Below are 27,986 nucleotides of genomic sequence, written 5' to 3' on the forward strand. Positions count from 1 at the left end.
AGATAAAAATCTAATCCTTCTAAGCTAGAGGTCCCCAAAGTGAGGGACATGCACCCCTAGGGGTAGGGTTGCCAGGCGTTCGGTTTTTGACCAGAAAGCCCAGTTGAAAAAGCACCCTGGCTGCTCTGGTCAGCAGTGCTGACCAGGCCATTAAGTGTCCGGTCAGTAGCACAGTGGGGCTAAGGCAGGCGCCCTGGCTCTGTAGAGCTCCTGGAAGTGGCCAGCATGTCCCTGCGGCCCCCAGGCAGAAGGGCAATCAGGGAAGCTCCGCGTGCTACCCCCACCCCCAGCGCTGGCTCTGCAGCTCCCACTGGCCAGGAACCGTGGCCAATGGGATCTCCAGGGGCAGCGCCTGTGGGCATGGGCAGTGCGCACAGCACAGAGCCACCTAGCTGCACCTCAACCTAGGGGCTGGGCACACCGGCTGCTTCCAGGAGCAGAGTGGAGCCAGGGCAGGCAGGGAGCCTGCCTTAGCCCCACTGCACCACTGACCGGGAGCCGCCTGAGGTAAGGGCCAGCTGGCTGGAGCCTGTACCTGTTCCCACACCCCAACCCCTTATCCCAGCCCTGAGCCCCCTCCTGCACCCAAACTCCCTCCCAGAGCCTGCACCCCCAAATCCTCCCACACCCTAACCCCTTGCCCCAGCCCAGAGTCCCCTCCCGCACCCTGAACCCCTCATTTCTGGCCCCACCCTGGAGCCCGCACCCCCAGCTGGAGCCCTCACCCCCTCCCACACTCCAACCCCCTACCCCAGCCCAGTGAAAGTGAGTGAGGGTTGGGGAGAGCGAGCGATTGAGGGAGGAGGGCTGGAGTGAGTGGGAACAGGGCCTCAGAGAATGGGCAGGGCTGCGGTAGGGGCAGGGCAAGGGTGTTTGGTTTTGTGCAATTAGAAAGTTGACAACCCTACTAGCAGGGTGTGGAGGAACATCTGGGGTGCTGGGGGGACCACCCACGCATCCTCCCTTCCCCCAGCTCTGCTCCAGTCCCACCCCCAGACATGTCCCCAGCTTCCAGCCCCGTGCCTGGCCTGTCCCCATCCTGACTCTGAGCATGGCTCCCCTCGCAGCCCCGCACCAGCCATTGGCCATGGCTCTGCTCCCAGCCATAGGCCCAGGTGCCGGCCCTCACTGCAGTACGGCTGCAGCTCCACCCCACCCTCGGCCCTCTTACCCCTTACCCCGTCCCCGTCCCCCTCCAAAGTTGCAGCCCCTGCTCCAGGTGGGGTGGACAGGGGCAAGGGGGAACGCAACACTCAAAAGTTTGGGGACCACTGTTCTAAGCCTCCTTAGATGTTAACGACATCCTAACACAAAATAGCCAACACATCAGAAAAATGTAAGAATTTTGGAGCTTTTTACTTGCTTATATTTGTTTTTATTTTACAACTGTATATGTATCTAGTGAAGCTGCTGGGGCTGTATCCTGTTGTCGGTCCTCTTGCAGAACCAGGGCCTAATATCCCATTATAGCTTCCCGCACAGCTTTCGACTGCTCTGCTGGCTTTTCTACAAAAAGTCCAATCCTTCCCCCACCCGCAGTCTAAATGTCACCATCTTTCATGCCCCATAAAATCCAAGCTGAGCATATTCGTAATTTGAAAAAGCTGTGAAAAGCATGGTTTAAAGGATTTTTAACCTTTGAAAGGCTCTGCGCTTTCCCCCAAGGGCTATAGCCAAAGGAGGAAATGGCTCATCCTAGGATTTCCTGTGGATTCTAAACATTTGACTAATAAAAATGAAAGCTTTAGAAAAATGTTAATGGGGAAGTGAGAGCAGAGGGTTTCCCCACATGCTTTTGCTGAAAACCTTCCTGCAGGCTGATGATTTTTAACGACGCTGCTCAGGTGTGGACTAGAGTATTTCCCAACTGGGGATGGGTACCTTAGTCCTCTAACTTTATTTTCATATGTTATTATATTTAGGCTTGGCAGGATTAGATTTTTATTGGTAAAGGTGTGTAAACTTCTATTTCACCGAACACGCAAACAGTCAGAATGTTTCCACTGATGATGATAGAAAATTTACAGATGGGCATGAGTAAGACAAATGTTCCTTGAGAACTCCTTAGAGTTTGATTTAAGGATATCTGCTTTGTATATTTTGACATGTGATGACAATTTGGTTTTTAACAGTCATATAAAGCATTAGCATATGATATCTCAGGATCTACTATCCTGAAATATTTGCCTGACCTCCCTTCCCGTTGTCTGAACCACCGGTAACCTATCACAACTGTGGAAATTTAAATGGATAAAAATTTTAAAAAATGCTCAAACCCCCTATTTTTGCCAACTATTTACATTGAAAAAGCTTAAAAATAAGCATTGATATCTGTCAAAATTTTATATTTAAAAACCCACATTCTGCTAAGACTACATATAAGTTGTTGTATTTTTTTATTATTTAAAAGGATCACATTTTATACCCAACTTATACTGTGTAGAGAGACAAAAGAATGTTTCCATTGATTAAAGCACCCACCCACTGGCAACAGGTTTTTAAACAAATAAAAAACTCAGTTGTGTCAACGTTTACCCACATTTGGTTTTAAGCAGGTGAGCACACCTGTTGTGTTCCCTGGGATGGACTTCCATGTCTTAAACATGTGAATAAAGCTGGGTCAATAAACCCAACCCTGCAAACCTTAGGCCTACTCATGCATGAGTAATTCCTTTCAAATCAATGGGTTTATTTGGGGGAGTGGGTCAGGATTTGTAGGATCAGGTCCAAACACCCTTCTGCAGTTTCTCGACGAGTTCAGGAGAACCAGAAAATGAAGCTGACCTGAAATTGATGGTGTGCTTGGCGGGCTGGGGGCTGAGCCTAGGGTCTGTTAGGCAAGGCTGAGCGCTTCCGAACAAGGCTGCAGCCTGCCATCCTTTGATCCCTCATCCCGTTAAGATTCCTTGAGCAGGGGGCAGGGCTAACTCTGGGAGAACAGGGGTTTAAAAACCAGCCCCTAAGCGACCAGAAGAGCTAGCAACCAGAGGAGTTTGGCAAGGCAGTATAGAAAGGGAGTGTGAGAGCCAGATACACCTAATAAACATACTCTAAACTTAGCCCAATAATCCTACCCCCACCCCAGAAAGAACACACACAAAAATCCTGCAAGAGTAAAAGTAATGCAGGCAGAAGTCTGGCAGCGGAGGTTATTCAGTTTATTGCACTGCATGCAGCGTGTATGATTGCCTGCCTTGTGGACAAGTGGCATATGTGTGCATTTAGCGCCGGCAACTCATGATCTTCAGAGACAGAGTACGGGTTCTTGAGACCAGAGTGGCTGAACTGGAGGAGCAAAGAGAGAGAGGTGCATAGTCTGGGGGTGGGACTGCTCTGCTCTGTCCTGGAAAGTCTCATCTAACAGCCTGTGCGCTGTTGATGAGGATGAAAGTCTCAGGGAAGGAGAACATCAAGTTGGAGTGGAGGGAAATGATCCCATAGTTTGGACCCTCCTTCTAAATAATGTCATGGTGTCCTCTCGCACTCAGGATACCACTCCTGGGGAAGGGAACCCTGTTATTAGGAAGAGACAGAGGGATTCAATTATTAGAAATAGAGGATGTGTGATGATCAGAACTTCATGGTGAATCGTCTGCCAGCTGCAAAGGTTTCAGACTTCTCAAGACATGTAGATAAACTGTTGGGCAGTGCTGGAGAGGAGCTGGTACTCATGGCATGCATAGGTGCCAGTGACGTAGAGTACGGTAGGAGAGAGGTCCTGGAGGCCAAATCAGGCTGCTAGGCAAAAGATTGAAGTCCAGGATTTACATGGTTGCACTCTCTAAAGTGCTTCCAGGCCCACACGCAAGTCCAGTTAGACAGGCAGCACTGCGGGGTCTGAGTGCATGGCTGAGATGATGGTGTTCGGAGGAGGGATTCAGGTTTATTAGGAACTGGGGAACCTTTTGGAAAAGGATGAACCTATATAGCCTAGGTGGCACGTGAAGCTTCTTCTGGGGTATGCTAGCTCCCCATCCCGCCTCTTCCACCCACGGCCCTGCCCACGCTCAGCCCCCCACTGCTACTCACTGCGTGCGTCCCTCCTCTCCTCCAGCCCCCTTGCTGTGTGCGTCCTGCCTCTCTTCTTGTTCTGGTGACAGCAGGGGTCTCGCTTTCCAACTGGGCAGTCGGGGTCTGGGCACTGAGGCTGGATTTCTGAGGTCCTGGGCGCTGGGGCGGGGGGCTTGTTGCCCAGCTCTGCAAGCCAGGGCCACTGGCTGGTGCCTCTCTCTGGGAGCAGGAGCCTGGCTTATACCTAATGTTTGGACCCAGTGGTGGAGAAAGTGGAGCTGCTGAGCTCTGCTGTGAGTCTGGGTTGAGGTTAAAGCTGGCAGGATTCACTCCAGATCCACCAGAGCTGTGACTTCCTGAATGCCCTCTGATGCGCTACCAGGGCATCTTCCTGGCTGGCCAGCACAGGGAACCTGCTTCCCCAGAGCCCCATCACTCAGAAATGCAGTTCCTGAACAGCTTTGGGCAAGGCCTGTCACCGCCATGTTCTCCAGCCCCATAGCTGGCACCACGAGCTGCCATTGCGGGATGCATGTGGTGAGTGGTGGTGGGCCAGGGGAGCCAACCAGGGAGGGGCGAAGGGGAGGGACAAATGCGGTGAGCAGTGGTGGGTGGGAGGATAGGAGGGCCACATGCCCTATTATATCCATCGCCCGTTCTATAAAGGAAAGATGGGCTCCACCTAAATCAAAATGGAACCAGAAAGGTCACAGAGGAGTTCTTAAACTAAGGACTGGAGGAAAGCTGAACAGGTGAGAAGGAGCACATGGCTTGGACAGAGACATCAATTAGGGGATGATTTATTAAAGGGGATATTCTATCTCCTAGTAAAATGGAGAGGAGAGAAGTTGATAAAGTACAGGTAGGAACTGAAGAGAAACTGTTGAACAAAAAAAAGTCCCATTCGGTTACATCGCTTGAAGGCAGACAGCTAAAACCTTGACAAATTTTCTAAGTCCTTGTATATAAATGTTCGAAGTCTAAATACTAAGATGTGTGAACTTGAGTGCCAGATATTGAAGGAGGATATTGATATAATAGGCAACACAGAAACTTGAGGAAATGATGATAATCAAAGGGACATGGTAATACCAGGGTATAAAATATGTAAGAATGACAGAGTAGGTCATGCTGGTGAGGAAGTGACACTCTGTGAAAAAGAGTCAAATATAGGAAAAATCTTAAACGACTCAAACTGTACTATAGAATATCTAAGGATAGAAATTTCATACTTGAATAGTAAGAGTATAAGCATAGGAATATGCTACCAACCACCAGACCAGGATGGTGATCGTGACTGTGAAATGCTTAGGGATTGGAGAAGATACAAAACCAGAAAATTCAGTAATAATGGGGGATTTCAACTATCCCCATAATGACTGGGTACATGTCGCCTCAGGTCGGGATGCAGAGATGAAAATTTCTAGCCACCATTAATGACTGCTTCTTGGAGCAGCTAGGCCTGGAACCTAGAAGGGGAGAAGCAATGCTTCATTTAGTTCTAAGTGGTTCACCGGATCTGGTCCAAGCAGGGAATATAGCTGTACCTATCGGTAATAGTGACCATAATGGAACTAAATTTAACATCCTTTTGGGGGGGGAGGGGGAGTAAGGAGGGGGAGTAGGGAGAGTATACTAAAGAAGCCCACCGCAGTAACATTTAACTTCAAAAAACAGAACTACCCCAAAATGAGGTGGCAAGTTCAATGGAAGTTAAAAGGAACAGTCATAAGAGGGAAATGCCTGCAAGCTGCATGGAAACAGTTTTTAAAAACACTAGAAAGGTTTAAACTACATGTATACCTCCAAATAAAATAATGATTAAAAAAAAACCAGAGACCCAAAAAAATCCCACCATGGCTAAACAAAAGAGTAAAAGAGGCACTTAGAGACAAAAATACATCTTTTAAGAATTGGAAGTCCAATCCTTCTGAGGAAAATAGAAAGGAGCATAAACTCTGTCAAGCCAAATGTAAAAGTATAGTTAGGTAGGCCAAAAATAATTTGAAGGGCAACGAGCAAAAGATACAAACAAACAAAAATTGCTGTAAAAGTGCATCAGAAGAAGGAAGCCGACCAAACAATCAGTGCGGCCACTGGGCCATCAAGGTGCTAAAGAAGCACTCAAGGAAGACAAGGCCAGTGCAGAGAAGCTAAATGAATTATTTGCATCAGTCTTCACTGAAGAGAATGTGAGGGAGATTCCCACATCGAAGCTGTTCTATTTCGATGGCAAACCTGGAGAACTGTCCCACAATGAGGTGGTTTTGGAGCAAACTGATAAATTAAAGAGTAATAAATCACCAGGACTAGATGATATTCACTCAACAGTTCTGACGGCACTCAGGCTTGAAATGGCAGAACTAACTGTGGAATGTAACCTACCACTTAAATCAGACTCTACCTACCCTCCAGTCATCTGGTACAATGTAATGCCGGTTTTTTGAAAATAAGACTCCAGAGGTGATCCTGGCAATTACAGGCTGGTAAGCCTAACTTCAGTTCCAGGTGAATTGGTTGAAACTGTAGCAAGGAACAGAATTATCAGACACACAGATGAACACAATATGTTGGGGAAGAGTCAACACGGCTTTTGTAAAGGGAAATCATGCCTCCTCAATCTACTAGAATTCTTTGGGAGGGTCAAGAAACATGTGGAGCAGGGTGATCCAGTCAGTGGATATAGTGTACTTGGACTTTCAGAAAGCCTTTAACAAGGTCCTTCACCAAAGGCTCTTTAGCAAAATAAAGGGTCATGGGATAAGAGGGGAAGGTCCTCTCATGGATTGGTAACTGGTTAAAAGACAGGAAACAAAGGGTAGGAATAAATGGTCAGTTTTCACAGTGGAGAGAGGTAAATAGTGGTGTCCCCCAGGGATCTTTACCGGGGCCAGTGCTGTTCAACATATTCATAAATGATCTGGAAAAAGGGATAAACAGTGAGGTGGCAAAGTTTGCAGACTCTATAAAATTTCTCAAGATAGGAAAGTTCCAAGCTGTTCCTCTCTATTGGCTATAGAACCATCTGACTGTGAACTAGGTGGCCCATTTTTGGACTCAGAACTATGCCTTCATCAGCCACCTTGTTGAATTATGTAGCATAAGTTATCAAAGCATAATCTGAAAATGTGATGATGCTCTATGACTTGATAAAAACGATGTCCTGGTAATCAAAGAAAAACAGGGAGAAGATCCCAGTGAACCAACCTAAGTGGTGGTGTGTACCCATTAAGAATTCTCTTGATGCTAAAAATGAGAGAAGATGAAACTGCAGGAAAACACAGGGCAGAAGGGTCTGTGACTTTTAATAAAATAACCACCAGGGTTATAAAGCCAAATTATTCCTAGGAATGGGAATTCCTCCTATAAAATCACCCTAGATTAGGGTCTTGATTCATGACGGGGATGCCTAAGAACTATGATAATGCAAATAAATAATAAAGGTTCTATTAGTCCCACCTACTCAAATGTTATCATTCTTCCAACCATTCATAGACCTTCTCAAGAACAGGCTTCCCTGTAAGGATCTTTGAAAACTGAGCTTATGCTCAGTGGTTCTGTAATCAGCATAAATCACCGCCAAGACTATCACTAACGAGCATAGGTACATGATCACTCATTTAAACTTGACTGCCTTTTATGAGAGATAGAAAAGTATACAATTACTTTTTTTTTTTTAAGGAAGTGTTTTATTTCATGGCAGCTTGGATATTTGTGCATTTAAAGATCAAAAGCAATGAATGCTCCTGGTTGCTTAGATTTCTCTGCTAATGCATTCCTGTTGGATTTCCAGATCTGGGATGAGAAAGCTCAATTAGCCCTCTGGGACAGTGTAACAATTTGACACGACCATTTATTTTGCCAGAGGGAGAAGCTGAAAGGTGGCGGGGGATGGGGAGAGAGAGCACGATTGTATATTCTGCCAGGTTTCAGAGTAGCAGCGCTGTTAGTCTGTATTCGCAAAAAGAAAAGGAGTACTTGTGGCACCTTAGAGACTAACTCATTTATTTGAGCATAAGCTTTCGTGATGCATCCGATGAAGTGAGCTGTAGCTCACGAAAGCTTATGCTCAAATAAATGGGTTAGTCTCTAAGGTGCCACAAGTCCTCCTTTCCTTTTTGTGTATATTCTGCCAGTTTCACAAGTGCCAGTTCCCCAGGGATGCTGAAGGTCCTTGCAGGTTACTTATTAAATGACAGGCAGAGGGGCCCCTGAATACACCAGTGTTTTACTGCTAAAGATGTTCAGAAGCTTCTGAACTGCATCTACGAAGCAGTTTCCCATTTCGCTTGGGCTTTGGATTTTAAACAGCTGGTGGGGAAGCTGTAGCTCCTCCCAGCTCAGGCCGGTTCGTTGGCAGAGATGATGGAACTGCCCTTATTTTCAGGCTGTCACTTTTGCAGTAAAGTGAACGGCAGATGCAGTTTAAAACTCTCTGGCTCACCTTGATTTTTCACGTGCCCCACAGCCCCACTGAAATCGTGTCTGTAGGCAGGCCTATATTTTATTACCTTGATGAGGAGGGTGGCATATCCCAAACCCTTCCCAGTTTCCTTTTCTAGTCTAAACTCTGCATCCATGCGACTCTCCTTCGGTTTGGGGAGGGATAAACGTAGCTCCTTCCTGAGCCACTCCCTTGGTTGGCCAGAAGGGGTCAACAAAGAGAAGCAAGAAGCACAAGCCTCATCTGGGGCTCATAAGGGTTCCTCTGCAGTGCTCCTGCATTCTGCTGATCATTCATGCTCTTGTGACCTCAGTCAACCAATCTATATCTATTGTGTGTGTTTGTGCAGGTGCTGTTTGCTTTGAATCAAACCTTGCTACAACATGAAAGTCTACGAGCAGGCAGCTTGCAGGCCCCATACACTACTGAAGATCTCATCAAGCATTATAACTGTGGAGACCTGAATGCTGTCATATTCAATCATGATACTTCCCAGGTAAGGCCATTTCACAGCTGCCCCTGAAGGCTAGGGATGGGCAAACTGGCTAAGAGGTATCAGTAACGACGATGATGTCGATCCCCGTGTCATAGAATGCCCGGCCTTAAGATTTTAAGTAGAGGTGCTACCCTATGAGAACCCTTGGTCCAAACACTCCCTATACTGTGGCGTGTTTGAAATCAAATTCCAGATTAGTATCTAATTTCTGAAATCGTCCCTGTCTCTATAACGGGACAGGTTGAACATTCCCGGGACTTAAAAATCTGTATCTAGTTTTCAACCTCGCATCCTCTGCAAAATCGAAGGGTTAAAGTACGCCAGCTGTGTTCAAGAAAGGGCCCATCCTCACCGCCCCCCTGTAAGGTAGAGACGGATTCCATTGTACAGAGAGGAAAACAGAGGCACCCAGCAGTACTTGCCCCAGGCCACATAGGGAGCCTGTAGCAGAGCAAGGAACATAATCCTGATTTTGTGAGTCCCGCTCCAGCCCCTTGACCATAACCTCATCTTTCCTCACCCCGCCCTTCTCGTTTTTCCTGTTCCTCTCGCTCCTTTTTTGTTCTCCACATGTCTCTCATTTGTCCAGGGAGAGAATGGGTTTTACCTTTGAGTTGCTTTATGCATGCTTGGCAGAGGCGGGGATGACAACTGAAAAGCTTTGCTAGGAATGTGTCCAAACAAAAGATGGAGTGAACCTTATGTAAATAGGCTACAAGGCTAAATAACTTCTCAAACATGCCATAATCCAAACATATTATATGTGTCTGTTGCAGCCCTCCAGTCTGTGCTGATCTTAGTTATCTGGTGCTAATAAAGACTTTCAGTGTAGCTGGATCCTCCTTTGCAGACCAGCTGATGGCTGGTGGCAAACTCTGAGAGAGTGTGCTGGTTTTATATGCGTATGTTAATTTCTTTCTCTCTGTTAACTGTGTGGAGACAGGATGTTTCTTACATCATCTACTGCTGCTCTGATGCAGGGCGACTTAGAAAATCGGGCATTGGAATGGGACTGAAGAGGACCTTTTAGTCCGGGCTCTGCCACTGGCTGGGTGAACTTGGGCAAGTCACTGCCCCTCTTTGTGCCTCAGTTTCCCCATCTGCACAATGGGGATAATGAGACGGCCCTCCTTGGTGAAGTGTTTTGAGATCTATGGATGAAAAGCACCGTATAAGAGCTATGTATTATCATTGTAACTCCAACAGTGTGTGACCCCCACATCTTGGCTGGGTCTTACCTGCACCTGGGAGATAGCTGAAGGGTCTGTCCCTTTCTTACACCTTGGCAACACTTGCATAGCTTATCATGCCATTTGAGTCCCACTGTGATGCAATTCAGTCATCTCCATGGCAACCATATTGATGTCAAAGTCAGTATGCTTTCAAGGGAGGACCATACATTGATAAAATGAACTAAGAAACACAGATCCTTTTGTCAGTCTAAGTAGAGGCATCAGGGAACCTGTCATCATTTCAGGGCCTGATTCTGACACCTTTACTCCTCGTGAGTAGCGCCATACTGTGTGAGGAGTCACTGTTTCTCAGCGGAACTCTGGGCACTGGAAGGTGCTACTCAGCATGCAGAAATGTGGCAGAATTGGGGCATTAATGCAACAGTTCTAAGACTGTGTTCTGTGGACTACCAGGATCCCCTAGTGGAGAGCCATGCAGTGGGAGGTTGGAAAAGAAGTGGTCCAGATGGGAACATTTCTCTAATGATGTGGTATGCGGAATGAAGGAGCTGGAGAACCAAAGAGGATGTGTACCATTGAGAAGACAACCAGAGGCGCCGTCTTTCTAAGTTGCTGGGAGGTGCTCAACCCCCACTCGGCGCCAGACCCCGCCCCCACTCCACCCCTTCCTCCAGCCCCAGAGCATCCATCGAGTTGGCGCCTATGAAGACAGCCATAACTAGTTGTTGTTGTTTGTTTGTATTATCATAGCACCTAGGGGTCTCAGTCCTGGACCAGGATACCTCTGTGCGAGGCTCTGTACAAACACAGAACAAAGATGGTCCCTGCCCCAAAGAGCTGGCAATCTAAACAGAAGACGAGACGATGGAGGATACAGACAGCTATATGGGGGAGTTAAAAGAAACAATGAGGCAATTTAAGTGAGCATGGTAGGCTGAGGTACCTGCACACTGGCTGCCTAGTTACCTAGTGTTTCTGGAGGCATCATGGCGAAGGGATCTGAAGGAGTACAATGAAGTGACTTTCCGGATGTTAATGGGGAGCTCCTCCAAAGCATGAGGGGCAACACAGAAGAAAGCATGAAGGTCGTGTTTAGCCCTCCATCACCCACTTGTTACATTTTCAATCAGAGGTGGGAGTCGACCCTTTGATACTGAATGAGAGATGATAGGCCATGAAGGGCCTTGAAAGAGAAGACAAGTAGCTTATGTTTAGAACTGTCGGGTTAGAAGGGACCGCAAGGGTCCCTTTGTGTGTTGCTGTGTTAGAGAAAAGGGTACCAGTGGAGAGCTGCAAAGAGAGGATCTCAAAGGTATTTGAGGTAAATACATAACCATTTTACAGATGGGGACCTTAGAGGCTCAGAGATAAGTTGGTCAAGGTCAAAAAGCAAGTGGCAAAATCAGGCATTGAACCTAGGTGTCCGGCTGTCCCGTCTTATCTTTTAACCACTGTAAAACAATACAGTCTCTCCAGCAGTATATCCATGTTCCCTAGAACAATTTACAGCTGTTCCCACTGATTGCAGTGACACATAGGAACTCTGTGTCAATAAATCACAGATGCCTGTAAAAGACCTGCATTTTAGACTAGCGAGGAAGAGAATGTTTGTTTTTTTAAAAGCTCTTCTCCTTGCAAATTCTAGGAGCAAATACTGCATTAAAAACATGCCATTCAGGGGAAATAAAAAAAGTTCCAGGCAACATCTCTAGCCAGAGTCCCACAGAGCAGACAGTTAGAACAGATTAGACCACTTACAAGCCAGGGAAAATTAAAATACCATAGAATACTCCGGGCCACGTAGCAAAATGTTGTCAGTGGCAAAAGTCTTGTTGGCTTAACTGGGGACAGAATTGGGCCCAATACTATTTTCTTGTGTGGGTTTTTTTTTTAAAGGCAGCTTTAGATTTCAAGTGTTTCATAAATGACAAAAGGATGCACTTTGAACTACTCAGGGTAGCTCCAAAGCTTATGTTCTAGTTGGGTGCTTTTTTCAAGTATGCATGCATGGAGATGCCATGTGATTTGGATACCTAATTAGATTAGCCTTTGTGAAGTATGTATAAAACATATCCTTTTACTGGAGAACACAGGATTCTTGGCTTGAATTTAAGCAGTGTGGTTTCTGATGGCCTGATAAGTTTGCAACCCTCCCCAGGATGTTATGTACAGAAGATGTTAGGCCTGCAAATAGAAAAAAAAACCTATACATTCCAAAAGCACAAATATCATTACTTAAATTTCTTGGTAAATGCAATATTTGCTAATCCTGATGGTAGAATTGTCAGCATTTTTGGAAGACGGTACTATTCTTCTGTAACGTCTGACATCGGAAACATTTGCTAGAAACCATATAGTGTTCTAATATTCTGGCAATTATTGAAGCATAAGTAGATGATAGACAAACAACCTGTCTCCTTTGGAACCCTGGCTTCAAATGTGAATTACTGTCCAGGGTCTGGAATAAAATGAGGTATCTACATCACAAAAGCATCCTGCGGCTTGTCGGTGCCGGTGGATACTGCTGCCCTCAGGAATGGAAAGAGCAGAGGGTACTCCGTGTCGATATTGAGGTGCACTGGCCAGGCGGTATGAGACCTGCTATGCTTGAATGTTAGATCAAGCTGCAGTTGGGAGTCAGGTTGCTTTGACAGAGCTGGGTGAGAGAACATATATCAAATACTCCTCATTGCTATGCCATATCCCAGTGAATTCAGAGGAGACCCTTGCATTCCCAAGCCCTAAATAAATCCACCATAATTTTTTTTTTAAAAACTATTTTACAAAAGGGGAGAACCCCAAAGCCAGCCCTCCTTGACGCTGCTCTCTGTATGGGCGAGCACCATTTCTCCAAGTTCATCAATCCTTAGTTAAACTAAATAAAACGTAACGGGACCAAGCTTACTCAGGCTATGTCACAGAAGTGGAGAAGGAAACGTTATCTCCTGCTCGTACCCCTTTCTTCTGACACTTGGTCCTTCTGTGGCTCTTTCAGTTAAAAGATTTATGCTGGACTTTCTGGGCAGAGAGTCAAAATGATACTGACATGAAAATACTATAAAAACAGAGATGGGGTAGGAATGTTCTGCTTCTATGCTAGACTTTAAAAAAAAAAAGAAAAAAGTTCCCTCTCCCTTTATGGAAGAGTACTGTAGGATTTAAGCGGGGAAGTCCTACCAGGTTGGATCAACGAAAAGAAGGTACAAGAAAACTTCTAGTGTAAAATTGAGATCAGCCTCTAGAGGACATTTATTCCCAACCTTTAAGATCTGAAGCCTCTGGGGTTTTATCCTTTGTTATTTTCCTCCCAAACTGATGTAAGTGTGGATTTTCTCCCTGTTCATATAAATGGAATAACACAGGTTTTTAAAATACCAATAAACTCTTTGGCAACCGTGGTATCTTGTGGCAGGGAATTCCACCAGTGAATTATGTATGAATTTAATTATGTGTTAATGGCCAATGTGTTAACTTATTATATATGAATTTGTGTATCAAAGGATTCCGTTTGTCCGTTTGAAATGTATTGCCTCTCAGTGTAATTGGATTTCTCTTTGCTCTTGTATTGAGAGAGGCTAAATAGGAGGGTCTACTTTTCTTTCTGTCTGCCTTTCCATCCTACCCCCGTCATTACTGGCTTCCTATTTGCCCCTGACTCCATTTCAGCACCACATAGTCCCTCCTCACACGTCTGCTGTCCTGCTATCCTCCTCCATTCTCAGCCTTCTCTTGCGTCCTCCCCTGTGGAGCGCGGTGCTGGTCTGGCACCTTTGTAAGTCCCCACTTCTACGCTGCATTTTGGAGCCAATTTCGGTTGAACTAGATCCCACTGAATAAAGTGCCTGGGCTGTTTTTATTATGATGGCAATGCAATGATCATAATTTTATGTTTATGTAGCACCTTTCCCGCAGATGTGCCTTTACAAACTGCAAGCCTTATTGGGCCTGGTCCAAAGCCCATTGAACTCAGTGGGGCGTCTTTCCATTGACTTGAGTGGGTTTAGGATTCGGCCTGCATCGTGCAGCCATTCCGTGGGAGAAGTCTCCCCCTTGTGTAGTGACTGGGCACAATTTCAGTCTCTGCACTCTCTTGAACAATAGTAATTCACATTATATATAGCGCTTTCATCAGCAGATCTCCAAGTGCTTTACGAAAGAGATTGGTATCATTATCCCCATTTCACAGATGGGGAGACTGAAACACGGAGACAGGATGTGACTTGCCCAGTGTCGCCCCGCAGGCCAGTGACAGGAATAGATGTCCTGAGCCCCGTGCTGTATCCACTAAGTCACACAGCCCTCCCATTAGATTTCCCTCCAATCTGGCCCAGCAAATTGTGCATCTGGCACTAAGTGCTGGGGCAGCATGCAATACGCACCATGCTTCTGATCATATGAAATTTAAGAAGTATAAATGTATGTCACATCAAAGGAGCCTACCCTCTCTCCCCGCAAAGAGAAGTTGCTGTGTGTCACACGCTTACAACACGCTTGTGGTCTATAAATCACTTGGCTGTGTTACTTATCCCTTGGAAAATGTTATCAGCGCATCCTGTGCTTAGACCTGTCCTTGAAGATGTCAAGGTCCTGATCATTTGAATCACATCATTAATTTGCCTCCCTTCTAGTGCTGGATAAATACAACTGAGTATCTGGCTCGCTTCCAAAGCTAGTCAATGAAAACTATCTGCGGAATGCCCCGGTTACAATAAATACAAACGGTACAGCTGAAACCATTAGGTGGAGTGTTGACTGATAAGCAGGCCCCTGATTTGTCCGAGGAATGGAGTTTTATCAAGGTAAAAGAAAATAAACCTGCACACCAAATGTGCAGCTATTGAAACGGGACCGTTTGGAAACATCTTATCACCTTCAGACATAAGCAGCTTAAATGAGCTGGCACAGCATCTTGTCTTTCCTTCGAAAGGGATTACTCTTTCCAATGAAGCTCTGTACAGAGCACTGGGGGTTGCGAGTGTTGACCCAAAGGAGCTCTGGTTCAGGTTCTAGACAAAGAATCAGTCTTGCATTCCTTGCATACGCATTTGCTCCTATTGAAGCCAGTAGATCTCCCATGATTGGGCCATTATGTCTGGTGACCAGAAAAGCTGAACTGAATTGTGACATGATTATCCAGGGCAGCTCATGCTCCTGAGGCCAGCTATCTGCTTCTCTCTGGGGCAGGACATTTCTGGGCAAATACACTGTTGCAGAGCCAGTTCGGAAGCGCCCGTGCTCTTGTGAGATCATAAGTTCTGCTCCACTTTGTACCTGAATCAAAACTTTGGATCCTCAGATCCTCCAGCTTTGTAGGCTTTTGGACCAAGAACCCAGATCCAGAGCCAAAATGTGCAAAAGGCCTCTATTTTTTACAATGGGTCAAACCAAAGTACCAGATCTGAACAATCTCAAGCTCTGGGGCAGGACCATGCATGCGTTTTTTGGACATATGGATCCATATCCAAAATTTGCAGCTTGGGGTCCATTTCTTTTTAATAGCACTGGTCAAAAATAAATAACTAAACAATAACTCACGATTTTTCATGGGGAAAAAATTAAGATGTCAAAACTTTCATCCCACAACTTTTGAAAAATCAATTCTTTTGTTTATTTTAAGCTTTTCAAAGTTCAGAATGTATGTATTCATTCAGTATTTATTTGGTTTGAGACATTTTGACCAGGTCTACTTAGTAATATGGGACCAAACTTTAAAGAGGTGCTCTAAAGAGAGAGAGAGAGGGCTTGCCTATACTACAATGGGTTTGTCAATATATCTATACTGACATAACTAGTGGAAGTGGCAAAGAGTCCTGTGGCACCTTATAGACTAACCTGAGACTAACCTTAGTCTATAAGGTGCCACAGGACTCTTTGCTGCTTTTACAGATCCAGACTAACATGGCTACCCCTCTGATACATAACTAGTGGAGTTCTTCTGCTGGTACAGTTACACCATCTCCTCGAATGACGAGCTATCGCAGCAAAATGAGTCTTTTGCCAGTAAAAGCTGCATCCACGTGGGGTTTTTGCCAGCGTAACTCTCTTGGTTGGGGCGCATGTGTGGTATTTGGGGGGGCATGTGTTGTTGTTGTTTTTCCACACTCCAAGCCAACACAGCCATGCTGGCAAAACTTTTTAGAGTAGACCGAGATTTAGTGTAAGAAGTCTTTGGAGTCCAAAAGTATCTGTCAGCCCTCTATAAATTGCTGTAAAGCATTTGAACAGTTCCTTGTTTTTAAGGAGCTGGTTTTATGAAGTTGGCCTTGGAAGGACTTATTTAATCCTACTTGTTCAAGTGAAGTGGGAAGGACTTATTTGTTTTTTAACTATATTGTGGCTTGACTATGGGAGATGCTGTTTCTCTTTTGTATTGTAGCCAGAGGACATTTTTGTCACCTCATTATAAAAAAAAAAAAAAAAAAGCATTTCACTGCCCTGACTTGGCAGGATTAGAATTCAAGCATTCCACAAGAATGACCAGAGTTCCACATGTTCCTTGAACGCCGCAGGCCAGATCCTCAGCTGGTGTAAATCAATGTAGCTCTGTTGTATTCAATGAAGCTATGCTGACTTACATCATCTGAGAATCTGATGCCTAGATTTTAATCACCTTGGGGACTGTTGTTTCTAGACTAAGGTCAAATCCTGTGTTGATTTATACCGTATGCAACTCTGTCTGGCCAGAAACTGGTCACTTTGATCTACCCTGGGGTAATACCATTGATTTCAGTTGTTTCTTCTGATTTCCACCTGTAGAATTGGAGGAGGATCAGGCCATTTCGGCTTTTGGGGGACCATTTCGAGCATTTCTCTTTGGGGAAAATTTTTGGGACTCTTTCCTTCCTTCATTCCCCATCCTGAAATTCTAGGGCAAAATCCTGGCCTGAAAGAGTATTTGCCAGTCTTATATCTTCCAAGAGGTATCCTCCAAGTTGTGGCAGATGTTTGCTTGGCTGCCTGGCTGATTCTAGTTGAATTGGTGCAAAGTCCTGGGTTTCTTTAGAACAATTCAGGATACCAAAACTCTCAAAACTTTATCAAGCTGCAGAGGCTCCTGGAAGTGAGCAAAAGAGGTGAGTTATCTTGTCCTTGCTGTACTCTAGGACCGGACACTTCTGGGCAGCTGCCATCCTATTGCAGAGTCAATTCAGATCCCATGCTCTGGTGGGGTCATAAATTCTACTCTTCCTGGACCTGAATCAAAACTTCAGGTCCATAAATCCTCCAGCTTTGTCGGAGTTTGGAACAAAAACCCAGATCAGGAACTGAAATTTGCAAAAGGCCTGTAACTTTCATAATGGATCAAACCAATGTACCAGATCTGAGTAATCTCATTTTGGCTGGGTGATGTCCGTGCCTGTGTGTGTTTTCAGCTCTGCCATTGCCCTAATCTATAATTCCTCCTAGTCTGCATTTTGATCTTTGCTTTTTGTGGAATTTGACAGACCTCTTACAAACTGGATCTTTTGGATTACACTTTTTTGTTTTTTTGTTTAAAACCATGTTGCAAACTTTATATAAACATCCAGTCTGGCCACAAACATTGTAATATAAGAATGGCCATACTGGGTCAGACTAATGGCCCATGGAGCCAGTATCCTGTCTCTGGCCAAATCCAAATGCTTCAGAAGGAATGAACAGAACAGGGCAATTTCAAGTGTTATCCTGTCATCCAATCCCAGCTTCCAGCAGCTGGAGATTTAGGGACATCCAGAGCATGGGGCTGTGTCCCTGACCATCTTGGCTAAATGCCGTTGATGGACCAATCCTTCATTAATTTACCTAATCCTTTTTTGAACCATTATACTTTTGGCCTTCACAACATCACCAGGCAATGAGTTCCACAGGTTGACTTAGCACTGTGTGAAGAAATATTTCCTTTTGTTTATAAACTGGCTGCCTGTACAAAACAGATATGAAAAAACCACACGGCCATTTTCCCTCGAGCCTAGACAACACCTACTCATGAAAAACCATCATCGCCTGAGCCTTTGCCTGTATCCTCTATCGACCAGCTGTTCTCCCAGTTTGTAGCAGAGGGTGATATGAAAAATACCTTTGGAAAAAAGAATGAAATGTTTTAATACACCACACACACAAAAAATCCTGGCCACAGGTTCCTTGCTTTATTGCCACACTCTTTCCTTTGATCAGGATCCTCACTTTGGGAGTCTTGGCAGCTCAGAGGCGATGGTTTTAGTGTCGGAATAGCAGAAACTTTTTGTCAAAGGAAACAAAGGGTTTAGAAGAAAAATAGAAAAACATGAACTTTTCCATATGTTTGCAGCTTGCGAGGGTTTGCCTCAACAGTCCCAGCTTTGGGGGTTCTGAGGGGATATTAGTAAGCATTAGGGGTTACCCTCAAAACTGAAACCTAACCCTCTATTTGCATATGCTGGAGGCTTGTCATCCTTATTCAATTAATACACGAATCCCGGTAATCCAGCCCTAAGTATACACTGCATACTTGGGTGAAGCTTGCAGAAAGGGGCTACGCTCGTTGTTCTGACTGTGTTTTGTTAAGACTTCTTTAATCAAAACACTCATTCAGATAGGGAGGCCCGGCTGCATATTTTGGCATCGCTACCAAAAGGGGGCGGGGGCTGATCTTGATTTCTTTTTCCTTTAAGTGCTTGGAAAGTGACTATTTAACTGGTGTGGAAAAATAAATAGAAAACATACACGGAGGTCATGACTTCTCCGGGATTCATTGAAAGTCTTTTAACAGGGGTAAACATCTCCCCCCTCAAGGTGTTTATGAGATGCATGGCCAGTGTTTGCAGCCATTTTTTCCCCCCCGTTAAGCTTAAATTCATGACAGTGGGGGAGAAGGAGGTTGGTTCCAGTGTGAGCAGAAATGGCATTAGACTTTCTGCAGTCCTATAAGGTCACAACTCCAACCCAGAACAAGCCAACTGCTCCACTCTCGGTACTTCTGCTGGGATGGAGCACCATTGATGTCGCTGGTGCTTGGTGGAGGGTGCTTGGGCTCTATCCATACAGGGCTCCTCCTAGGACCAGAGCCTGCTGGGGATATGGGATCAGGCCAAGAACTGCCCTTCTTCTCCCTGGACCCACCGGCAGAGGGGCAAATTGGTCTGTGAGATCTGTCACGTTCTGGTCCTGGAGAAGGAGCAGTTGAGCCTTGAGTTCCCTCCCCAACTCTTGCTGCTATCAGCATTCTGAAATATATTAGAGATTTATACATCTAGATGTTTCAGTGCCACTAAGAGGCCAAATGAGATGAGAGAGGTCTGGGCTAGTGGCTGGCATACAAGCCTGGGAGTCACTCCTGAGCTCTGAGCCTCCCACGGACACAGATTACTGTAGTCCTAGAGTTCCTCTTTTCCCCACAGCAGCTGCTGCTCCCTTCCTCTCTCATTCCTTTCCCCGCTTTCTCTTGTCTTTCTCTCTCTCTCCCTCCTTCCACCTCTGTATCCTCCCGCCCATAGGGTTCCTGGTGCTGCTGCTGAGCCCTGCTACACCAGGGTCATCGGGGCAGGGCCTTCTCCTCCTCCTCCTCCTCCCTTGTTTTTTTCCTGCTACTGCTGTCTCCAAGATAAAGGGACACAGACTTACTACTGCTGCCATTGCTCCCACTACCAGCCAGCCTGGCCTCTGGCTGCTTTTCAGCTGCAGGGGTGGGGGAAGATGAGCTGACTTTGCCGAAGAGGCAGAGAAGACTGAAAATATGCCTCTTGCTAGTGGAATTTGTTCCCCTGCCCCATGAAAATGAATGTCGGCCTACACCGCACAATGGATTTGAAACACCTGGTCTCAATAGCGGCACTGAGAGATGGGAGCTGCCCAAGGTCCCAGGAGCAGAACCCAGTCTGTATGACTCCCCATGCTGTTCCCGACTGACTAGGCCATTTTGCAGTACTGTCGTGTGGCTTCCTGCCCTCGAAGGGCAGACTCTTACTGAGCTTCAGCAAAGGGCAGAATGGAAAAGCCATCGCGGGGCTGGAAACAGTGATTTAGTCAAAACTGTAATGCCGCTTCCCTCTGTGCTCCCTGGAGCGAGGCAAGGGGCCGCACGGCAGCTTGGCTGGGGAGTGGGTAGACACCCCAGGGTAGGTGTGCCTGGGAGGGATTGTACTGGTTTTACTGACACGTCTCCAGCTGAAAATTGCAGCTTTCTGACTGAACGAAATGAAGGGTCTGCCCTCAGACGTTGTTCTGTGCTGGGTGGGTGTGTGGGAATGAAAGCTGATTAGCAGAATCATAAATGTGTTGAGATTTCTGGTCAATGCAAGTACCGGGCTAGATTTATGTGTCATGTTAAGGCTCCTATAAACCTCTCTAGCAACCTGTATGTCAGAAGATCCCCCTGGTGGGATCAAGCTGGCCTACCTGTTCTGGCTATGCCCTCTTCCACATCCAGCATGTCCTGAATATGCCCTAGACACCTCACCCGCTGCTTCCTCAGGCCTTTCCCCAGTTCTACACAGCCTTGCACCTGGCTTACCCACTTACAGCTGTGCAAAGTGGGTGTGAAAAGCCACCTCCAGTGTAAATAGATGCATAGGATGGGACCTAGTCCAGTATCTAAATGGTAGCCAGTACCTGATGCATGAGAGGTAAGAACCCCATGCCAGACAGATGTGGGATAATCGACCCCATCCTGCTTAAGGGAGAGCAGATTTTGCCCTGAATGAGATGAAGGGGTAACTGAGTTGATTTCTCTCACTTTGCATGGAAAATCCTTTCACACCCCCGTTAGGCTTCTGGTATTTTATTTTTCCTGTTAAAAGTCACTAATAAATGGTTTCAGAGTAACAGCCGTCTTAGTCTGTATTCGCAAAAAGAAAAGGAGTACTTGTGGCACCAGACTAACCAATTTATTTGAGCATAAGCTTTCGTGAGCTACAGCTCACTTCATCGGATGCATACTGTGGAAAATACAGAAGATGTTTTTATGCACACAAACCATGAAAAAATGGGTGTTTATCACTACAAAAGGTTTTCTCTCCCTCCACCCTACTCTCCTGCTGGTAATAGCTTATCTAAAGTGATCACTCTCCTTACAATGTGTATGATAATCAAGGTGGGCCATTTCCAGCACAAATCCAGGTTTTCTTGATTATCATACACATTGTAAGGAGAGTGATCACTTTAGATAAGCTATTACCAGCAGGAGAGTAGGGTGGGGGGAGAGAAAACCTTTTGTAATGATAAACACCCATTTTTTCATGGTTTGTGTGCATAAAAACATCTTCTGTATTTTCCACAGTATGCATCCGATGAAGTGAGCTGTAGCTCACGAAAGCTTATGCTCAAATAAATTGGTTAGTCTCTAAGGTGCCACAAGTACTCCTTTTCTTTTTACTAATAAATGGAGGATTTATTTGGCTGGTGGTAGGGCGTTAATCTGCATCAGTGCCCTGGGCAGTGCACCACCTTGTGTAGCTCCTTTACGGTTTCCTCTTTCTCCATTTTGCGTAATGACCCAGGAGTTGATCTGTTTGGAAGCTGCCAACTTTGGGCCATACCAAATTAATTAGCTGCCTCTTTTCTTGGCTATTGAGGGCCCTTTCGGAAGGAAACTCATGGCTCCTGGAGCAGAAACGGTTGAGTCAGCAGCAGTCGTCATTTCAGCAACCACAATCCCATGTCGGCTTTATCCTTCTCTTGGCTACTCTTATGTTCACAGTCCATTCGGCATGCGCTATTGGAATTCTTCACATTACAGGCTAAAGTAACCATAGATTGTTCGGCCAGATGTTAGAAATGTCCATAAATCAGAGGAGAACAGGTGTCTTCCAAGTCCAAGTAGTATATTTTGTAACACTGGAGTAAAAATGCAATACCCCGTTGACCTTTGTTAGCAGTGGAGTCCCTTCTCTGTATAGGCCATGATAACCGTTACTTAAATGTCCGCCTCTTGCTGAAAAACACTGGTATAAATTGAGAGCAGCTCAGCTGGGCTCAATTTGAATCTTACATACTATGACAGGTTGGCAGCCTTTAGAACTCTCCTTAGGGTCTTTAGAATCCTGTTTAATCAGCGTTGTCAATTCTTGTGATTTTAATCGAAAGCCTCAGTGTTTTGCTTAAGGCCCTGGATTTCAATATAGCAAGGTTCTAGCCTTATGGTTGCAGAGAAAAGCTAGGAAATGTGAAGTCTAAAGGCTCAAAACCTAGAAGGCCAATAAAAAGTGATGATCTTTAAAATAAATAAATAAAATAAAAAACTCATGCTCTTTAAGCCAATCTATATGATTTTGGAGAGCTTGATTCATGATTTTTTATCTTGCTGGCTTGACAATACTGCTTATGGACGCAGGGCTCCTCTGACATGTCCTGTTAATTGAGGAAAGATGATCCTGTGGTTTAGACTGTGGACTGGGAGTCAGGAGATCCATGATCTATTCCGTGTTCTGCCTCTGACTTTGGGCATGTCACCTAATCTCTCTCTCTGCCTCAGTTCTATGACTGGTTTCAGAGTAGCAGCCGTGTTAGTCTGTATCCGCAAAAAGAAGAGGAGGACTTGTGGCACACTAGAGACTAACAAATTTATTTGAGCATAAGCTTTCGTGAGCTACAGCTCACTTCATCGGACTGTAAAATGGGGATACCACATGAGTTCTCTGTTTCGGTTGTGAAATGTTTGGGGCAGGTACTGTACCTTACTCTGTGTGTGTGCCCTTCAATAAAGCTTGAAGGGCAATAACACTGACTCACTCTTCATCTTCACCCCGCCAGTCTCACCCACAGATCAACCCAGGTCAGAGATGTTCCTGCGTTAACATCTAACGGGCGCCTGCACTCTTTGCACTTCACTGATATACGGAGGCCCAATTCCCGTGAAAGCCTTTGGGCCAAAGTCATCTGTGAATTTAAAAAGGCCTGATTCTGATTTCATTCGTACTGCTGCAAGGCTACTGACCTGAATGGAGTTAGTCTACATAGAGTAACTAGAGCAGGGGTCAAATAGGGTGTAAGTAGTCTGGGAAATAAAGCTACGCGTAGCTTGTCTCAGGAGTGAAAATTGCACCATGCTGGTGTTTGCTGGGCCTGATTCAAGAGATGCTCCATTGGGGTCAGTGGTGTTCTACAGGGGTAGATGTGATCAGGAGCAGTTATTTCTATTGCGGCAGGAAAAAACAACTGGAGACTGTAAAAGGTCTATAAGTATAGGTTGGGCCTGCTTTGTTTTATTCACCAATAAATTTAGCTTGAAGCGTCTGCACTTACACGTGTCTGAGGTAATTGTTTTCAGGCAGATTTGGTAAATCTCTGATTCTTTGCGTCAGTCCCCAAACTCCTCTGAGCATTAAAAAAAATAAAAACAAAACACCCCTGTGAAAAAATGTACTTTAGTGTTTATAACATCTCCGTTCCATCATGGCAGGAGCTAGACCATTGTTTCTCTCTGTGTTTTGCTAACGATACTGCAGGACGTTGTGCTAACGTAACATATTTTCTCTCTCTCCGTAGACAGAGCTGATTGCACAGTACAGCTGTGGAGACCAAGCTGGCATGATTTGCTAAGCTGTGGCATTCTGAAGCTTTACGGGAAGGCTTTTATGCTGACCGCTGTGGTAGAACCCAGCACCATTTCCAGATAATATTTATTGTCACTCGGGCCTGTAACCTGGGCATCTTCTTTGACTCTGACCTCTCTCTAGTTCCTCACATCCAGGCTCTGGCTAAATCTTGCTGCATAACATTTATTCTCACAACACCTCTGGGAGGCAGGCCAGCTCTATTGTTCCCATTATACAGATGGGTAACTGAGGCACGGAGAGACAAAGTGACTTGTCCAAAATCACACAGGAAGTCTGTGGTGGAGCAGGAACTTGAGCGCAGGCCGTCTAAGGGGGAGGGGGGGAAATACCCGCCCCCCCAGAGTGACACAAATTCTGCCGGCATAATCGCTCACGCGCACAGTGCTATGTTGGTGAGAGACGCTCTCCCATCGGCATAACGCTGCTACATGAGCTCTCATACAGCAGCACAGCCGTAATGCCTCTGTAAGCTTGTGCGTGGAGACTGCCAGGAGGCTGAATGCTTCTCAAAGGCTTCACACTCAGTTCCCACCTGTCTCCTGCAAAGAGCGCTCTCTCCGCATATTGCTTGGCAATGGGTTTCCTGAATATCTAAATTCTGCTTGTGTAGATCAACAGCAGGATTCGAACCCAGGACTCTCAACAGCAGTCACTACTGTTTAAAGCTACAGAAGCAACTTGCTCAGCTAGTAGCATTAGTAGGCTGTTCCCTTTTAGCAGCTCAGCCAGTTGAGGGGTTAGCAGCATAGTATACATGCATGCACCACTAGGGGGAGCTATATATACTTTATCTTGAATCCAAACAAAAAGTCTCCATGGGGTGGGGAGAGAGAATAAAAACATGGGGCCTTCCAGGGAACACTTAACAGGGGGGCATCCAATTCCCTTGCTGAATTCTTGAGGTTGAGCTTTTACAATAACAATTTGAAAAAAAAAATTAACTCCCGACAACGGTTAACAGCTTCCTAATTGCATGCAACTGTTTCTTGAGTTGCTGATCCCTGTCTGGTGGTTAAGGAGGCAAAAGTCTCCATAAATCAGCAGGAGCAGCTGCCTCCTTCGAGCCAGGCATGGCGTATGTCACAAACTGTAGAAAGGCCCTGAGATATTGGAAGAAGTGGAGATGATTAATGGAGCAGACGTTGAGGCTCGGAGAGTGCTTGCACTACTGTGTATAGCTATGCGTACTTCAATCATTTATCTTCTCTCCTCGCCCTCCCCCTTCTCTTTCCCAAGCGAGGGGGCAGTCATGTTAAGTATGGTGGCCATTAAAAATAGAATAATTTACAATGTGTTTACAGAGCCGGCATGGTGTTGCCAGTGATGAGGCTTAAATGTGTCCCTTCCTCTTGTTCTTTGGGAGGAGAATGGAAAAGGAATAGGAAACCCAATGCCTGATTTTAAAGGACTGCTCTGGCTCCCAGTGTAGGAGGAGAAAATCTGGGTCCTTTTGGAATATGCTGTTTGATCCGTTCATTGTTATGCCGAGTGGGCATCTTGGGTGAGATGAGCAAAGGATAGTTTAATGACAAGCCAAGAGCAAAAAATTAAATACAATTAACAAGGCAATGTGTATCTTGATTGTACTTTGCTGGATTATAGCTCAGTCTATGCAGGTGGGGTGGAAATATGATGCACCTAACTTTCTGCTTGGGCCAGAGCTTCATATAATCACGTATAACCCTAACCCTAACCCTAAGTCCTTGTATTTCCTGGACAGGTGGGGAAGGTTAGCTCCAGCATCAATGCTAGGCTTGCTAATGGGGTGGAGTTAGGCAGGTCCACCATCCGACATAGCCAATCTTGCATCGGTATTTTGCATATGGCACTGATGGTCCTGCTCTGGAGGCATTTTAGCTAATTCCATATCAGGATCTGTATGCTTATATATGGCCTTCATTTCCTTTGGGCAATGGGTGGAGAAGAGAGATTTTTCCACTTCTAGGTACTGTGCCTTTAGACAGTCTTAGACCTGCTGAGTTATAATTTCATCGTCCAATTCAACTTCTAAAAGCTCCCGCACCACTGGCTAAGATCCATTGTTCTGATACCCATTAAATATGGAATCTTGGTATACAAGGAAATACAAAGGCTTGTAGTATTTATGTAGAACCAATTGATTTATGGCTTTCCTTTACAGCGGATATTGCACAAAGAGCCAAGTGTGGAATGGCCATTATTTACGCAAAACCAGTCCAGGGGATAGGAATCTTTGACTGCCTTGCCCCTTCCTTGAGATCTGAAGCTGCTGTGCCTTTCACTTTTGTAGCCAGTAACTTTTTTTTTTTTTTGCCTCTCCAACATCCTCAGATAGTTACTCAAAACAAACACAACATGAGTCCAGTTTTGAAATCCAGTGGACTTCTGTTCATTTTTTTGTCCTTCTCTTTATTTTCCGGTTTCACGTTCTCCTCGGCACTTCCCGGTTCAGTCCCAGACAAGTAAAAATGCCAATATTTAAAAAAATAAATAAATAAAAGTATGCTCTTGTGGAATTTCCTGCAATTTGACATGATTTGCACACCTTGTTTACAGTGCCGGGAAGTTTGGGTGTCTTAGATAAACTTGGGTTAATGTTAATTCCAGTTAATCTGGAATAACGTAGGGTGTTGGATGCTTGGCTGAATGAACCCAACCTTTATTTCATGTTCTCCTTTCCCAAGCCCACTGATTTCTCTCTGTCTGCCTTTGTATCTGAACTGCAGAATTTCTTTCCATTGCAGCTCCCTAACTTCATCAACACAACGCTCCCTCCACATGAGCAAGTGACGGCTCAGGAGATAGACAGCTACTTCCGACAGGAGCTCATTTACAAGAGGAACGAGAGGATGGGGAAAAGAGTGATGGCCCTTTTAAAGCAGAACACAGACAAGAGCTTCTTCTTTGCCTTTGGAGCAGGTATCGAACAAAATATCCTTGTTTGTTTACTTATGTGGACAATGTAATTGAAATCAATGAGGCTGTGGGGGGGGGGGCGGTTCGTCACTGTAAAACTTGGCCTTCAGTATGGAAATCTTCCTCTTGGGAATCTCCTTTGAGGCAGAAGGTCCTTGCTCCCTGACCTATTTCAGGACCTGGCAGTGATGTGGATTGAAACATAAACTCTTTGCACTTACACAATTTATTTTAAATGCCAACATATGTTCACTTATTTTCCCCCCCTTATTGTAAATCTGCTCATTTCTTAGAGACTAAGTCAGGACATTCCTGGACTTTACTAGTAGATTTGATACATGCCAGGCTACTTAGCAGCCTTTCATATCATCGCAGAATATCTTCAGTGTTCCTTAGAGTGCTCCGGTTTGCTCCCGAAAGGGACTCTCTGCAGTAAAGATGCCTGCAATAGATCAATACAATATACACCACTGCCCCCTTTCTTTTTTGAACATAATAGAAACTTTTCTAAGGTGAAGGCATTTATCTTTCTAACTTCTGAGGCCCCAAATAAGCATGTATTTAAAGTTAAGCCAGGGCTTAAATCCATTGATTTCAAGGCAGTTAGCAATTGCCATATTGAAAACCAATAATTGATTCCTACTCTTTGTTTTCTTGCCCTTAGTCAATTTGTAATCCATGACAGAACTTGGCCTCCAACCCCATGACTCTTGCAAAGGATGCTGGCAAAGGCCACTCTTGCAATCCTTCCTCAGGCAAAGCTTCCATTAACATCAATGGAAATTTTGCTTGAGAAAGGCGTCAAGATTTGGTCCAGACCTTCCATTATTCCTTGTTACGGCATGAACACGTTTTGATTTCTTTTCTCAGTGCATCTAGACCAGTGGTTCTTAAAGCCGGTCCGCTGCTTGTTCAGCGAAAGCCCCTGGCGGGCTGGGCTGGTTTGTTTACCTGCCGCGTCCACAGGTTCAGCTGGTCGCGGCTCCCACTGGCCGTGGTTCGCCGCTCCAGGCCAATGGGGGCTGTGGGAAGGGCGGCCAGCACATCCCTCGGCCTGCACCGCTTCCCTCAGCCCCCACTGGCCTGCAGCTGTGAACCGCGGCCAGTGGGAGCCGCGGCCAGCCGAACCTGCGGATGCGGCAGGTAAACAAACTGGCCCGGCCCGCCAGAGGCTTTCCCTGAACAAGCAGAAGACCGGCTTTGAGAACCACTGCTCTAGACTGAATTTTCTCTGGCATTTTTACTCTCTCATTCCTTGATGTTTCCATGTCTTTAGAAATCAGGAGTTTTGCCTAGCTCTTCTTGCAGAAGGAAAATGCATTTTTTAGGGAGAGAGCAGGGAGAGAGAGAGAGAAAAAAAAAGGGATGTGTCAGATGTTTAACAGAGCGAAAGTGGAAGAAGTAAAACTACACAAACAGGTACTTGCCACACATCT

General features: G+C 45.5%; 1 protein-coding gene across 1 annotated transcript in view; it reads left to right on the top strand.

The window, feature by feature from the left end:
• The window catches only part of TRABD2B (TraB domain containing 2B), a 407,706-nt gene that overhangs the window by 219,559 nt on the left and 160,161 nt on the right, over positions 1–27,986 (top strand). Inside the window, exons 3-4 of the mRNA XM_037907480.2 lie at positions 8,805–8,951; positions 26,379–26,553. Of these exons, the coding sequence (XP_037763408.1) occupies positions 8,805–8,951; positions 26,379–26,553 (322 nt within the window). The remainder of the gene's footprint in view (positions 1–8,804; positions 8,952–26,378; positions 26,554–27,986) is intronic.

Source organism: Chelonia mydas, chromosome 8 (assembly GCF_015237465.2).
Source record: "Chelonia mydas isolate rCheMyd1 chromosome 8, rCheMyd1.pri.v2, whole genome shotgun sequence".
Taxonomy (NCBI): domain Eukaryota; kingdom Metazoa; phylum Chordata; order Testudines; family Cheloniidae; genus Chelonia; species Chelonia mydas.